Source organism: Camelus dromedarius, chromosome 3, assembly GCF_036321535.1.
Source record: "Camelus dromedarius isolate mCamDro1 chromosome 3, mCamDro1.pat, whole genome shotgun sequence".
In the NCBI taxonomy this organism is placed as follows: domain Eukaryota; kingdom Metazoa; phylum Chordata; class Mammalia; order Artiodactyla; family Camelidae; genus Camelus; species Camelus dromedarius.
The window spans coordinates 10521581-10537195 of record NC_087438.1 but is presented as its reverse complement, the minus strand read 5'-3'; the positions used below and the strand labels follow the sequence as shown (position 1 = coordinate 10537195).

At 44.4% G+C, this 15615-nt stretch overlaps 1 protein-coding gene across 10 annotated transcripts in view; it reads right to left on the bottom strand.

Annotated features, from left to right (window-relative positions):
* The window catches only part of OTULIN (OTU deubiquitinase with linear linkage specificity), a 61833-nt gene that overhangs the window by 37891 nt on the left and 8327 nt on the right, over positions 1-15615 (bottom strand). For 7 of the 10 annotated variants that reach the window (XR_010378037.1, XR_004133814.2, XR_010378034.1 and 4 more), the window contains exons 3-5: positions 11010-11104; positions 7829-7972; positions 1061-1186 (exon numbers count right to left, since the gene is read on the bottom strand). Coding sequence is in view for 6 of the 10 variants with exons in the window: in XM_064479588.1 (XP_064335658.1) it covers positions 1061-1186; positions 7829-7972; positions 11010-11104 (365 nt within the window). In the remaining 4 variants the exon portion in view is untranslated. Of the gene's footprint in view, positions 1-1060; positions 1187-7828; positions 7973-9528; positions 9830-11009; positions 11105-15615 lie in introns of those variants that run through there. The other 3 variants (XM_064479597.1, XM_064479601.1, XM_064479595.1) reach the window with 3 other exon arrangements.

Genomic DNA, 15615 nt, shown 5'->3' with positions numbered 1-15615 from the left:
TACTCACAGAAGAGCTAACGTGCATGCGTGGGGCTGTGAGGGGCAGCTAAACTCACTCCTCCCCTTAGCGGGCTTACAGCAGCTGTTACCACCCAGAAACACCAAGCCAACCTTCAAACGTGAAGATTGTGAAGATAGGCAAGGAAGATTATGGGCTCTCCTGAATATTTGTTTACTAAACTTACCCTCCTACCCTCTTAAAAATACATGTGAGTTTCAAAAGAATAAATCCACTCAGCAAATTCTTATTGACTCCTGATGAAGAATAAAGCAGAGTGTCATGTATACAGCTAAGATGGGCAAACTCTTCAGGTGAGGAAGAAAACCCTACAAATACATGTGCTTTTAAGTTAAAGTGAATGAGAGTAAGAGATGCCAATATGAAACTAACCCTTACGAATAGCCACTAACTCCTGCTTCTCCCAAAAACTATTAACATTTTAAATTCAAAAGTAAATTTTAATGGTCATGAACGTGCCACAGGACTCTGCAATATTTGGTTGGGAAGCTAGAAGAGCTCGTATTTTCCACAAGTAGACCACGTTGGCAGCAAGAGATGGCTCCAGAGTCAGAGGGTCAGGATGGAACAAAGGTCTCACCAGTGAGCAGCTGGTGGCTTCCACAGGGGCTTAATCTCCCCAGCTGTAAAATGAGGACAACCACAGCAGAAACAGCTTGGTAGTTGGGAGAACTAAATTAACACATGAAACTTTTAGGGGACAGCCTGGCACAAACGAAGTGTCAGTAATGGACTAAATGATATCCCTGAAACTTGTCAATATGACTTAGAACAAAGACTACATTTGTAAGATTTCCTTTAAAACAAAGTTAAACATTTCACTAAACATATCATCTCCTCCAAGAGTATACGATGTTGATTTTTCTTCATTTTACCAAAGACTTCACAGGAGGAGTTTGTGTTCATTTAGAATTATTTTGCCTAACAACCAGCCAAGAGCATTTGGTAACCCATGAGGTGAGGACTGAGAAGCGGTCTGCTGGGGCAGTCAGGAGTGAGAGCCTCACACTTATCAGAGAAAGGAAACTACATGTTCCAAACCTTCTTCCTTAGTAATGTGAGGGACTCCTTAATTTTATCAACCAGGTTCTCGCTCTTCCCCTCAAATTTCAGTCCAAGTTTCCACTGCTTGATCCAGCTGTATTTGCTTATGAGTTTTTCTGGTAACTAGAGTATCAAGAAACAGAGAGAAAAATGTTAACATTCCAAAACATCCATCACACGATCCAAGCTGTAAGAAACCACAAAGCCTATAAAACCTACATTCGTTTCCAGAATTAATTCCTGCACATCTGCCTGTGTTTAGGTTGTGGAGGACTTAAATGTGGAAGTCAGGAACTCGGAAAGCCCCACCCTGAGGAGGGCTGCTGGAGCGAAGGGGCGGTTTCAGTTGGGACACAAAGGCTCAGTCCGCCTCGCTGGGCTCCAGCCCTGACCAGGAACGCTCCCCAGCACTTGGCAGGGGTATGCTGCGGCAGCGTCCGCACCAGCTCTTCACGTAAAGCGCCCAGGCAGCTGCTGGGCTCACTGGCGGCCTCCCTACCGCCCTAATGTCTGACTCAGGAAGGTGCTTTGAGCATGTGAGATGGTCCAAGACACAGTAAAAACCTGCTTCATTACTGATTAGGAAAATAAAACTTAACTTCTGATATTTACATATATCCTCAAAGTTTTGAAAGAAGCAACATGGTACCTAGTTTAACTGCCTAATACATGTAGTAAAGTGAAAAATACAACTGAGAGAAAGAAGCCAGGGTGAAGGGAGCTGCAACAGCCCAGCTCACTAAAGAACTAACAGCTGAACTGTCACTTTGCCCATTTCCTTTTTTTCCTGGAGCGTTTGTTATTTTTTCCCCTGATCATCAATAGATTATGAAGTCTGAAAGGCAAGCTGGGACATGACTCGATTGATGACAGCAGAGGAGTTCAGCCTCTCCCCACGTCCTGGCTGTGTCAGAAAATCCATGTCACTAGGCTGGGCACAGGCATGTCACTTCAGTGCTACAAAGTGCAGAAAGGAAGCAAAAGTTCACCTCCCAGTCAAAAGACCATTAGAAAATAATTAATTCCTACCTGGAACCTGAGCTTGCTTAACAGTTATACAGTTTTAAATGAGGCCATATGCTCCACTCTCCTGGAATCTAAGACTCTGAAGACCCTTTCATGAACGGTAACTCAAGTTTTCACCTTCTCAATCTACAGCAATCATGTGAAACTAAGGTGGTTTCATCTCTACAAGAACCTAAAACCACAAAAGGAATGTAAATTCCGCTTTAGGTAGTTACCACAGTGATGGCGAACTACACTGACTCATTAGTAGGGGGAGGGGGCTGTGTTCTCATCTTACTATGATGGCAGATGACCACCCACCCAAATGCCACCCAGTTCTGTGCCCACACTGTCCTGCATCTCAGCAATATGTGCGCAGTTTTGCTGTAAACCTTCAATTAGGTTCTCAGGTTTATCACCAGAACCTAAAATGCCCTCAAGTGGCAACAAGCTGAAATCACAATTGGGCACAAAGAAGTGCAATGAGCAGAAAATACTGGCTACACGGATTTGAGCGGGGAAACGGGGTGGAGGGAAGCCCAGGAGACCACGTGAGCATCACATGACACTGTGCAGGTACCCAAAAAGCAGGCACAGTACTCAACTGAATTACTCAGGAGACCCCCAAAGACCTAACGCACAGAGAGAAGCCCAAATAAAAGTCTGTCTCCTCAGTCCTTCCATGCCTGGGCCAAACTGTTGCTAAAGCAATTATGCAGGGTTGTATACTTCTGAGAGATGTGGAGATCCTGGAGAAAGCCCAAAAACTGAGGTGTGAAAAAGAAACTATGAGGAAAGAATGGAGTTGAAATTCTTTGCTCAGATGAAAACAGTGAATATAACTTTCAGTGCTTTCAGGGGGTCATAGCACATATAACACACACACATTCCCATCCTTTACACTATGCACAAAGGTGGGACGGCTGTTACATTAAGAGAGATGTGAGGAAAAAAACAAGGTTTAAACAGGAAACAGTGATGGAAATATTTAATAAAGTAGGTAATTAGCTTAGGCATAATTTCACTTGTGACTTAACTATAAAAACAGCCTGAAATTTCCTATAGCAAGTGTCCACAATTGTTGAAATCAACACCATGATTAAAGGGATAGCAAATAACAAAAATGAATCATCCCCAAACTACCTCATAAAAGGAGTTTTGACATACAGTCCATCCTACTCCAGGCAAACACTGTCACAAGTCCCAGCCGTCAGAGACACTCTAAAATTTAGCAAACTTGGAACCAAAGGACCCCTGCCCCAAAGGACACTAACAAGCCCCATCTGAGACCAGGGTCAGGGTCAGATGATCACACTACAGTCAAACACCAAGACTGGGATCTGGACAGAAGCATGAACAACACACAAGGATCCGAGCACAACCTCAGGAGGGGAGGGGTGGCCCAACTGTCAGAAGGGCAGTGGGCAGAGCAAGGCCAGAGGGGCCGAGCAGAAGCAGAAAGCATGATCTGGGCTCTCCTCCACTGAACTTAGCCTAAGGGGAGGGTCTCGGTCTAGTGCTTCTGTTTACCTTTAATGTCCTGAAACCAAGTGTGCTCTAGGGGAGACAGAGAGAGAGACAGTCAATGGCAAAATGCTACACAGAACCTCTCTCCAAACGTAAATGGAAGCAGATGCAGCCAGCTCCCGGGCATGTGGCTTCTCTGGGCTCACAGAACTCTGGATGAGATGCATGCTGAGGTCAAGAGATGTTTAGTACAGCATGCGGCCTGCAGGCTGTGTGCCAAGGCTGGTTCTGGGTCTACAGATTCACATACAAACTTAGGTGTCCCAGGACCTGTCCGATTCCCAAAGTTGAAGAAGTGGGTTATTACAGAGCCTGGGCAGCTCAGGAGACCTTAATAATGCTAAACCTAGATTCCCTCCAGCCTACCTGCTGTGAATACCCTTTCTGTGTTCCCACGGACACGAGGAAATATGACTGTCACTAGACACAAGTTAGCAGTCAGAAGAGACCCTCGGCATTTCAGAAAGACCAAGGATCAAGGTAAACTGAGACAGGTTCATCGTCAGATGGTTATTGTGTTTATAATAGCAAGGCTACCCCAGTTTAAACCCAAACAATTTATAGCAAGTTCTAACAGCAAACATGGTTTAATTAAAATGACAGGATACAAGTTATTCTGATGTAGCAGGAAGACAGGTAGGAAATGGGCAGAGATTTTCATACAAAAACTCCTGTAAGATTCTCTTGTTTTGTAAAAATACAGTTAAGTATCACTGGATCTGCTTGTCTTAAGCACGTGTGCTAATAGATATTAAGACATTTACTTATTACAGTCACACCACCAGCAGTATCTGCTGATGGAGAAACCCCCGCTTCTGGGGGAGGTAGTCGGGGTACCCCACCACCATCGGGTGCACTGCCAGCCCCTGTAGGCCTCACCACCCTCTATATACTCGCACTTGGTTCCACCCCAACTTCTTTAGGTCGTGCTGGCACCACCCACTCGCTCACTCAACAAGACCAATGTCAGTGAAGCCTTTCTGAAGGAAGACCGGGTGGAAGGCCCAGAATGAGAACAGGGATGGAACAGCATCTATAGGCAGGTGCATGGGACAACTGGTGGTTAAAACATAGACAGATCAAGGGCAACAACCAAGCGTGGGCACCTTCCTGCACTGGCACCTCGAACAAGAAACATGTGGTGCACCAGTCACCTGCTCAAGACAAACAACAAAACAGACCCTGTCAAGAAAGTGCTCCAATCAATGGAAAAGTGGCTGGCGGCTGCAAAGTCAACACGTGGACAAGTCCTCTGGTTGAGTGAGAGCAGGAGAAGTTCAATAAACTTTCATACTGTACTCACAGGCAAGTATGACGTGCTTTTTCTCTCCGACACAGGCCTCTTGGCATTGAACAAAGGTTAGATGACAAAGTAATACCACTGTGACCAACCAGTTAGATTATGCTCCCAAGAGAAAACCATTTGTTGGCTGATATATACAGAAAAGGGAAGAAATCAGAAAGAGCACTTGAGAATTTCCATATGACTCAGATTAGTCAGGAAAGCCACCTCGAAGCCCCACCGCTCATCCACACGACAGATTCTAATGCTGATCAGAAACCAAGCACACTCTGCCGACCACTTGTAACATGGCAGATGGTCCTACCCAAACGTATCCTGTTAGCAAAGTAAAAGGAACACTGTGCTTTATTTCATGGGGCATATCTTACATGTTTAATTATGTAGAATGCTATTTGCACCAGAGTTTCTCAGAAAGCATAAAAAAATTCAAATTCATTATGTCAATTAAGTCCATAAATCTAAATAGCCCCTGAAAGTAAAAGGCTCAAAGGAAAATTCAGCCTAACTGAGAGGATTTTATGTCACAATCTATAAATTAAGCTATGGTTTTCAAACAGAAGTTAAAGCAAAACGGCGAAATCACCCATGTTTGCTTCCCTACCAGTGTCTTAAAGTCACAGGAATGCTTCTGATTGACCAACAATTCTGAAATATTTCAGTACTAATATGTATTATGATTTGCAAAGCTAAAAATAGCCTAATGTATCCATTTCTTTTGCCTCTGATAAAAAAAATTAGCTACAACAGAGAAATCTGCTTAAGATGACATGTATCTTTGGTTAGAAGAAAGCATCTTCCACGGACACCACCTAGACAGTTTAACACACAATTGTGCTGATCTTATACCAGTTTATAAAATAGACAATCACCTGACAGAGAGGCAGTATCCTCTACCCACTGGTCCTGGTTTTGCCCTTTGAGGGCGTGTGAACCCCTGTGTACCTACTAACAGACCTCTAACCAGCTTAGCTGCCAGCCAGTATCATCTACACGTCTTTTTTATTCTAGGCAAATACCCCAGCTCCTTCAACTGTTCCCAAAGTGAGACAAATCGTCTTGCACACACTCCATCTGTACTGAGGGTACAGGCACATCCTCAGCCCTCAAGATGGAATCTGATCAGCTCAGGTCAAGACAGGCGGTCACTGCCTATGTTTTAGAAGCATTCCTTTTAAAACAGGGTTTCGTAATAAGCACAGGAAACGATACTCAACATCACTAATCATCAGGGAAATGCACATCAAAACCACAAGTGAGGTATCACCTCATACGTCAGAATGGCTATCATCAAAAAGAACAAAAGTAACAAATGTTGGCGAGGATGCAGAGAAAAGTGAACCCTCGTACACTGTTGGTGGGAATGTACATTGGTGCAGCCACTGTAGAAAACAGTATGGAGGTTTCTCAAAAAACTAAAAACAGAACTACCATATGTAACCCAGAAATTCCAATTCTGGGTATATATTTAAGAAAAAAATAAAAACACTAATTCAAAAAGATACATGCTCCCCAATGTTCACAGCAGTGTTATTCACAATAGCCAAGATATGGAAGCAACCTAAGTGTCCATCAACAGATGACTGGATAAAGAAGATGTGGTGTATGTACACACACACACACACACACACACACACACACACACATACATATACACGCAATGGAATATTACTCAGTCATTTAAAAAAGAACAAAATTTTGCCACTTGCAGCAACATGGATGGACTTGGAAAGCATTACACTAAGTGAAATAAGTCAGAAGAGAAAGACAAATACTGTATATCACTTACATGTGGAATCTAAAAAGTACAAGCTAGTGAATAGAACACAAAGGAAGCAGACTCACAGCTACAGAGAACAAACCAGTGGTGACCAGTGGGGAGAGGGAAGGAGAAGGGCAATATAGGGCAGTAAAATAAGCTACAGGGACACACTGCACATCTCAGGGAGTAGAGCCAATATTTTATAATAACTGTAAATGGAGTACAACCTTTAACAATTGTGAATCACTCTATTATAGACCTGTAACTTATATAACATTGTGTATCAACTACACGTCAACTGAAAAACAAAACAGAAAAAAACAGGGCTCCGTTACCCCTGCGGCCATCACACACCACGTGGGCTCATGTTGAGCTTGCAATCAATTAAAACCCTGACATTATTTTTCCCTTTTAAGCTGCCAGTACGGCAGACCTCCCAGAGCTAGCTTTTTGGGTTTTCTTTTTTAATATATGCACAAAACTTCTAAATTTTCTTCCAATTAATGTCATATTGTGAGTTCTGCCCAATCACGCCTGCCCACCAAACTCCTTGAGGTTATTCTACACCTAACCTATTACATGACCTCAGCTGATATGTGTCACTGATACATGAGTTCCTGGGCTGCCACTACCACACTGCAGATTTAAATTTAAAATACTACAGAGGGTCAGTGTGAGACACAGCTCCTGACCCTCACCTCCCAGGAAGCCTTCCTCAGGCTGACATTAACATCTCTCCTCTCTGGTATTGCTCCCTGTCACCTACCAAGCCAGTACGCAGAGGGTGCTGGGTCCTTGAACTGGAGCCAGGACTACAGAAATGTGCCTTCAAAAACCCCAGCAAGTTCTCAGATAGCACAATATCCAGCCCACATGGCACAGACTCCAACACTGAAGTCATACTGCCCCTAAGTGCTTTGTACAGACCCTAAACACCGGCTCTCCAATTCCGCTGAAGTGTTATATACACTTTATCATCTTCCTCTTCTGGGAAATAGCAATCATTTTTGGTCGCTTTACTATGCAAATTATCCCTGCCCCACAAAACTGAATAAACCCTCATGTTGATCACCCTGCAGGCAGTGCTAGCACACGGCACATGGGGCAGAGAAGTCTTTCTCACAAAAACTACTGGAAGCATTGCAGACTCAAACCTGCAGCGGCAGCGTACCAGCGTGAGCTCCGGGTCCTGCAGCCAGGAGGGCAGCTCCGCCGGCTGGCTCATGGCCTGGAACAGCGTGGCCCTCAGCGCACAGTAATTATCTCCACGGACTCGCCTTATGGAGGTGAATTTCTGAGACACCTCCTCGTAGCCCTGGGCGAAAGCATCAAAGAATTCAAAATGGTCGTTACTGACTTCAGACAGTGTGGAGAGTTTTATTCCTGTAGAAACAATGTGCCCCCGATCCCTGGAAGAATGGAAACAAGACTGGCTGAGTCTTTCACATTTTCTAATTCCTTTTTTTAAATTAATCACACAAAATTAACAAATGTTAATACTGTCAAAATACCGACATATGTAGCATATGCAACACACTAGAACATATAAATAACATATCAAGTATTAGAAAAATGCTAGTCACCCCCAAAGTTGGAGTTATATGTCCCTTTCTAAGCAACTGTTGTTAACATTTATTTATTAACAACCAACATTCTGAAGGCTTTAATCTGTGTTTAAATTGACCCCCAACTCTTTAATGAAGAGATAGGAAAGACAAGAGAGATGTACCCAGCTTATTTCTCCATATTAAAAATAATGCCCCTAAATTCTAAATCTCCATGGTATATGTAAGAAAACCTACATGCTAGGAGGTATAGCCTGGAAAAACCTGCTAGACTTTTTTAAAAAGTAGACTTAAGTGTCATTCTTGTTCAGCCTGGAAGTGAAACGAGGAACTGAAAATGCTCAGTGGCATGCTCAGTCACTCAAATACAGCCACCCAAATGGACCATTTTGAAGCACATCCCAATCCCAGTGACCTGGTCCACAGGCAGCCGAGATGATCGGAGTTTTCCGCTGGACACTGCTCAGACACGGGCAGCAGCCTCGCGGCTTCCCCACCTCACTCACCCCCAGCCTGGCAGTCCTTTCGCTTGTCCTGCTTTTCCTCCATGGTCACTGGAAACCCTGCGCCCCACTGACACTTTCACAAAAAGAGTGTCACCCTCATCATGGGTGGGCACCATGCAACAGTCACCCTGCGTCCAACTACTGGACCCTCATTATCAGTTGCTTTCAAGGTTTAAGTCACAGGATGATGCTAAAAGTTGATATAAAAGTACTTCTTTTCAACAATAAAATTTGGAGAGCCGCATTTTTATTTAGTGGTCCAACCACTGCAATATAATGGCCCGTCAAGCAGACTCGTGCATTCTAATATGCGCCTCTTCGCTATGGCAAAACCCCTAGTTACCCTAAATACGCACAAAGGCTAATTCAAAAGAACTGCACCTTTCAAAATGCATAAACTACTCATGCTATTTCAGAGGTGACTCAAACTTCTAAAATTAAATTTGGGTTTATACCACTTACTTCCAAAAGAATATCCAAAACAAAAAATAACTGAGATCCAAGCTGTTCTTGGGGCCAGAAATGCTCTTAATTCCTGCCGGGGGTCCTGACAGGATGCTTTTCTAACTGATGTGCCTTTTTATTTGGTCACTGAAGAGTCCAACTAAAATCACAGAAGAATCATCTCAGCATGAATTCCAAAATATGGAATATTTGGAAAACTTAGCAGACATCTTCAATTGTAGACCTTAAGGTGCCAACTGTTAGAACAGATCCTTTAAAGAGACTGAGATCATAAAATAAAATTGCAGGCCAGTGACAGCATTTCTGGGGAAGATGAGAAAATACAGTTTAGATACCTGGCCTCTGGTTATCCACTTTGATACAAAGCTGGAGGTTTTTAGAAAATCTGTCAGTGGTTGATATGCATATTCAGCAGATGGCCTCAGAAATGTAAATGTCCTCAACCTCTGGCAGGAACGGAGAGTCCCGGGTATTTCTTGACTGAGTTCTCTAACAAATGCCTGAGACATGAAGAGTCTACAGTCCAGACATGCAGGTAGCAGGGATGACACTTGCTCTCAGAGCTTCCAAAGTGGCAGCTACGTCCTGAGTAAAGTCAGCCCATCTCAGGGCAGGCATGGGCAGCTGAGGTGCCTGCTAAAAGGTGTACAACGTTTTCTACAAAATGAAGTTCCAAGGACCAGAACAAATGTTTTCAAACAGCTAAAAATTTTAAATCCTAAACAGTACAGTTTTAAACAAACAAAAAAAATTAAAAAGATATTTCTATCAAATATGACAGGCCAATATCTCTAATATGCCAGAAGTGTATTCAAACTCACGCTGTAAATAATCCCAAGAGAAAAATGAGTAAAGACTATAACCTAGAAGTTACAAGAGGTGACAGAAGTGTTAGGTTGAAACTGCCATTTCTGTAGCTCAGGAAAAGTCAAATACAGTCAATCCTCGAACAACTCAGGGGTTAGGGGTGCTGACCCCCAACTCCACCAAAAATCTACGTATAACTTGACAGCAGGCCCTCCAAGTCCATGGTTCCGCATCTGCATACAGTGGAGTACTGCTACATATTTAGTGAAAAAAACCCATGTTCACATGGGCCTGCGCGGTTCAGACCCATGTTGTTCAAGGGTCAGCTGCAGCAGCAGTTTCACCCTACAAAGGAACGCTGGATTCAGGATACGTCTGACAGGAAACCAACAGGGTGTGCTGCTCAGATGGCCGTGCAGTACAAGTGGGTCAAGGGGTCTGACTTGAGCAATGACCCAGCCCGGTCACAGGAACAAGAGAACCATGTCATGGGAATCCCTGATGTCCCACAGCCTTGGAGGGACAACTTTAGGGTCACCAATCTATGCAATGGGACTGAAAGAGGGCAGACCCTGGGATGCCCTAAATAAAGGAAGCAGTTCCAGATCCCTCTGCTTAGGCTGTGGAGGACTGAAGGACATGAATACAAACCCGGCTGAGGACAGCAGATGTATGACATCTGAGGCTTTTACCTTACCAGGTCAGAAAGGCATTCCCAAATGACCCCTGGAGGACCACCAATGGCTCACCCAATTCTGAACAGGACAGAGTCATTTATTAGTTTTTCAAAGAAATCAAGTTACTGATGATGATTCTGTATTAATACTGTGACTCCAAATAAATCCCTTATCTTTGGAGCCTGTTTCCTCATCTCTAATATTAGAACACCAATATTTACACAGTCTAATAGCAGCTGTCATCACCAATGTCTAAAAATAAAAAAAGACGTATTAAATATTTACGATAGACTACTGGAAAGACTCGAAATACAGGCACCCACGCATCATACCTTTTTCATACATGTTGCTTTTTGCGTATTTCCCCTCCACTCTTTTTTGCAGTAGTCCATGATGTCCATTTCAGGAGCGACACTTAATCTGGGTTCTGGTAAAGAATCAAAAAAAGTGGATGGGGGAGGGGGAAATAATGAAACCAAAGCATAAGCAGAATACTCACTTACCTCACTACCTGCAAGGGCCCCCTGCCCCGGCGCCCCACTGCCTCTCAAGCCTCAGCTCCCACCACTCCTCATGCTGATGGCTTTGGGCCTACCTGCAAGGTACTTGCCCCTCACTCCCTGCAGGTCTCTGCTCACCTCTGACACTAACACCCAGTATCAAAACATCACACACACACCTTCATTCTATTCCCCTCACACGGTTTTGTTTTTCTTCTTGGCACTGATCGACGCCTGTCATATTTCTTATTCTGTACCCCGCCTCCCCCGACACCCTTACACATACACACACACACACACACACACACACAGCAAAACATGAGCTCCTTGAGGGCAGGGGCTTGTTTTGTTTCTTGGCTGTGCCCTCAACACCTGCAATCACACTGACCCAGGTATCCATGAATACTGTTCCAATTAGACAAGCAGCAGTCTGAGCTGTGAGAAGACACATCTAATGATCTGTCATTAGTTCTTTGCATCCATTATACAAAGAGATAACACCTCTATTTAAAAGGTGTATTTAATTATCTTTATTTACTTATATCCAGTTATATCCTGCCCTGATCCCAAAAGGCTGTAAGTTGTTGATAATCAGCCAGAAATTAATGCAGCGCTCAACGTGAGTTGGACCACAGACTTTGACTCTAACAACACATCCTCCAAAATTAAAAATACAACTTATGATCAAACAAATGATATGGTAAAAAAAAAACTGGCCTTTAGGTTTTCCTTGTTTAACACGAAGTTGGGTTTTGACTTTGTGGTATACGCATATGCACGGACATGCATACAACCGTGTGTGTGTTTTAGGAAGAAAGAGATGTAAATTCTCAGGCATGTCTTGACTTCCTTTTTAAAATATTGAAGAAGTAAATGTTAGCAAAGAAATTAGGATATAAACACACAAGTTCCTTACAACATATTTACTTAGCAGGAAGTTGTACCTAAAATTAAAATGTTATATTCGGCTCAACTCAACAAATACTTACTGTATGGTCTAACGTGGGCCAAGCATTGAGCTAGGACCAGGGGCTGCAAAGACGATAAAGCCCCAGATTCTGCCCTGAATGGGTATGGACTACTGAAGAAAAAGGGACTCCAGGCATCACCACCGAGGGTGATGGACGCAGGGACGGCTGACTGAGGGGCCCATGAGGAGCCCTGAGACCTTCCTGCACTTCAGGTTAATCGATCATTTTTTAAACACAAAATGTAAGAACTGCCTATCTTTAAAACTCTCATAGTAAATGCTTTCATAAGGAAAATAAATCTTTTATACAAAAGGGAAAATAACATATACAGATACCATAAATACATTTATCTGTGGTTTAAGTCAGGATTGGCTTAAAGGTGAAACAGACCCCTGAAGCAAAATACATGGAAACCACAAATACCAACACTGCACAGCCAACCCTCAAATAAAGACCAGCCATTGTTGAAAGTCAGGAAGCACTTTCTGAGTGTCTTCTTGGTGGAGGGAAGAGTTCCCTTTTATCTGCCTTTCCACTTACCTCCCCACAACGCCCGAGTCAAGGACATGTACTGGGCCAGGCTCTCCCATCAGGCAGAGCACATCGCTGGCTCAGGGAGAACCTCCTGGGAAGCAAGCCCAGCCTTCCCGCTCCCCTCACCTGCAGTCCTCTCTCCTGTGCACACCAAGACAAGACCTGGCCTCTGGGCAGGGCAAAGCAGGCCCCACCAGCTCAGGACTGAGGAGGCAGGGGGCCCCACCAGGCGAAGAGGCCACGCAACAGGCCGCAATCCTATGCTGACTCAGACGCCTGTGTGAGGCAGTCAGGGTGGGGAAATGGGTACTTGCACAGCTGCCACCATCAAAAGTATACTTTTATTCCCATCCCCCTGTGGTTCTTCAGGAGGACGCCTCCAGCAGCCACTATGTGCCGGCCTCCAGGCCAGCAGCTGGAGGCGCGGGACAGGCAGTGCTTGACCTCAAGTGGCTTAAAGTATACCACAGTTCCCTTCTTTGTTTAACTGCATACAACACAGGCTCTGATTACTAACACTTCTAATGGCCCCAAAACCTTAAAAACAAACAAACAAACAAAAGGGGGGGAAGCTGAAAATCACTGTGGTAACTAGAAGCTGAAATAACCAAGAGGTCTGTGCCTTAACCACCACATGGTGACAAAGACAAGGATTCAGACTCTTGGAGGGTGGGGAGTTAAAACTGAACCTCTGCAGAACACACAGACTCTCCATCAAGAGGCTTGGGAAAGAATAGCAGGCTCTTCCCGTAACGGGCCAGAGAGTAAATAATGTTGGCTTCGAGGACTGTAAGGTTGGTCACAGCTACTCAACTTTACCATGTGTGAATATCACCGTGGGCAATATGCAAACTAAAAAGTTCCAACAACATTTTATTTACAGAAACAGGTGGCATGTCAAATTCTGCCGGAGAGCCATAGTCCACTGACTTCTCAACGAGGTGAAAAAAAACCCTCTTCACTAACAAAGAGGGAGCATAAGAAAACTTTATGCCTTGACCTGGGCTCTGACCTGGGGAGAGAGGAAGTCTCCCCTAAGAATTCATACCCATAGGCCGGCTCTCATGAACAGGGTGTGAATTCACAACAGCTGCAAGGCCCTGGAAACTCAAGCTTAGAAATGAATAGAAAGTGGCCCTGGGTTCCTGGCAGAAACAAGGCCAAATTCTCTCACACTCAAGCCAGGTTGCACAAACTGCACGGATACACAAAAGCTGGGGTTACAATCCAAACTTTGAAGAAACAAGAAATAAGCAAAAATAGCAATTGGCATAATTAGACCTGCCAGGATTTTCAGACAGTGGAATTATCAGGCCCAAAGAATATGTTTAGAAAGCCTTAAGAAATAAAAGGAATAAAAACCTAAGCAAAGAGCAATACATTATCCAAAAAAAAAAAAAAAAAAAAAGACTAGGCAAATATGGAGGGAAAATAACTTTTCAAAAAAACAAAGGAAAAATTTCTGAAGGAACTGTCCAAAATGCAACAGAGACTAAAAATCAGAAAATACATATGAAAGGGTGTGTAACTGAGGGCCCTGGATGACTGAATGAGCGCTAGCAAACACCTAATTAGAGCTCTACAAGGAGTAAATAGAATAGGAAAAAGGCAACATTCAGAAAAATAATGGCTGAGACTTGTCCTGAACTGATGAAAATAGGCATTCTCAGATTCAAAAAGTAAAAAAAATCCCAAGTAAAATGTTAAAATAAAAATTTTTTAAAAGCCATACTTAGAGACATCAAGGAGAAACTGCAGGACACCAGACAACGAGAAGGAGGAAAGACAGATGACCTTACTTACAGATTAAGAATCAGACTGACTGCAGCATTTTCAACTACAAGGAAACCAGAAGACAATGGAATACAATCTTCAAACAAATTAGAGAAAACAACTACTCTTCTGGGGTTATTCCAGAAAGAAAGTGAAATAAAGACGTTTTCTAACAGACAGAGCTTCCCCCCCGAGGCCCGTCCACAGGATGTTGTCTCAGGAAGGGCGGGGAGCCCAGAAGGACCAAGGCGCAGTATAAAGGGACACACTGGAGCCTCGGACCAAGGCTGGGCGTGAGCCGACCGCTGAAAGGCCGGAGCCCTGCCTCGGGCCTCCCTGGTGGACAGGAGAGGACTCTGCCGGGAGCCTGCGGCGTGCGACAGAGAGCGGGAGGCCCCGCAAAGGTGGCAGGAAGAAGCGATGGCTGAGGAAGCAATTTCTCCTCAGGAACAAGACTCAGGACCGAGTCCGCGGGGAAGTGTGTGCAGTTGCAGCAGGGGAAGCGAGCCTCCTCTGAAGGCCACGGAGGACCGCGGCAGCGTGGCCCGGACACACTCAGCTGGACCACCACAAAGGACATCTCCCGGGGCTGCCACGGTGAAGAGCTCCCCCAGCTCCTTGTGAGCAAGACTCGAAAATTACTATCAAAAACCCCACTCTGTATCTTGCGTTCCTAATTATACATAAAATATTTTGTTAACCATAAAATAAACAGGAGCTGGTCCTTAAAACAAACCAGTCGAACACACACGTTACACAGGTGATGTGCAAGAAAACGCCACCTGTGGATCGTCTATGGCGTGTCCCATGTTGGAGCATCCTCCCTCGGCTCCCGCACGAGGCTGGCAGGGAAGTGAGGAGGCCCTCCACACACAGTCCTGCTGCCAGCCGTGCCCACAGCAGGGGCGGTCAGGAGGGGTGGCTCACTGGAGCTGCAATGGGTCAATGGGTCCCGGTAGGGGTGAGCAGAGCAGGCATGACTGAACAGAAACATGGGCACAGAATCATGAAATGATAAGAGAATTAGTGCGATCAATCCCATGACTGTTCTTTCTGTAAGTTAATCAAATTCACATGGCCATCTGCACGCGAAGACCCAGAGAGCCAGCTTCTCAATAAGGCCTTCCGCTTGAAATGAAAAATGCACTTCAGATCCAAAC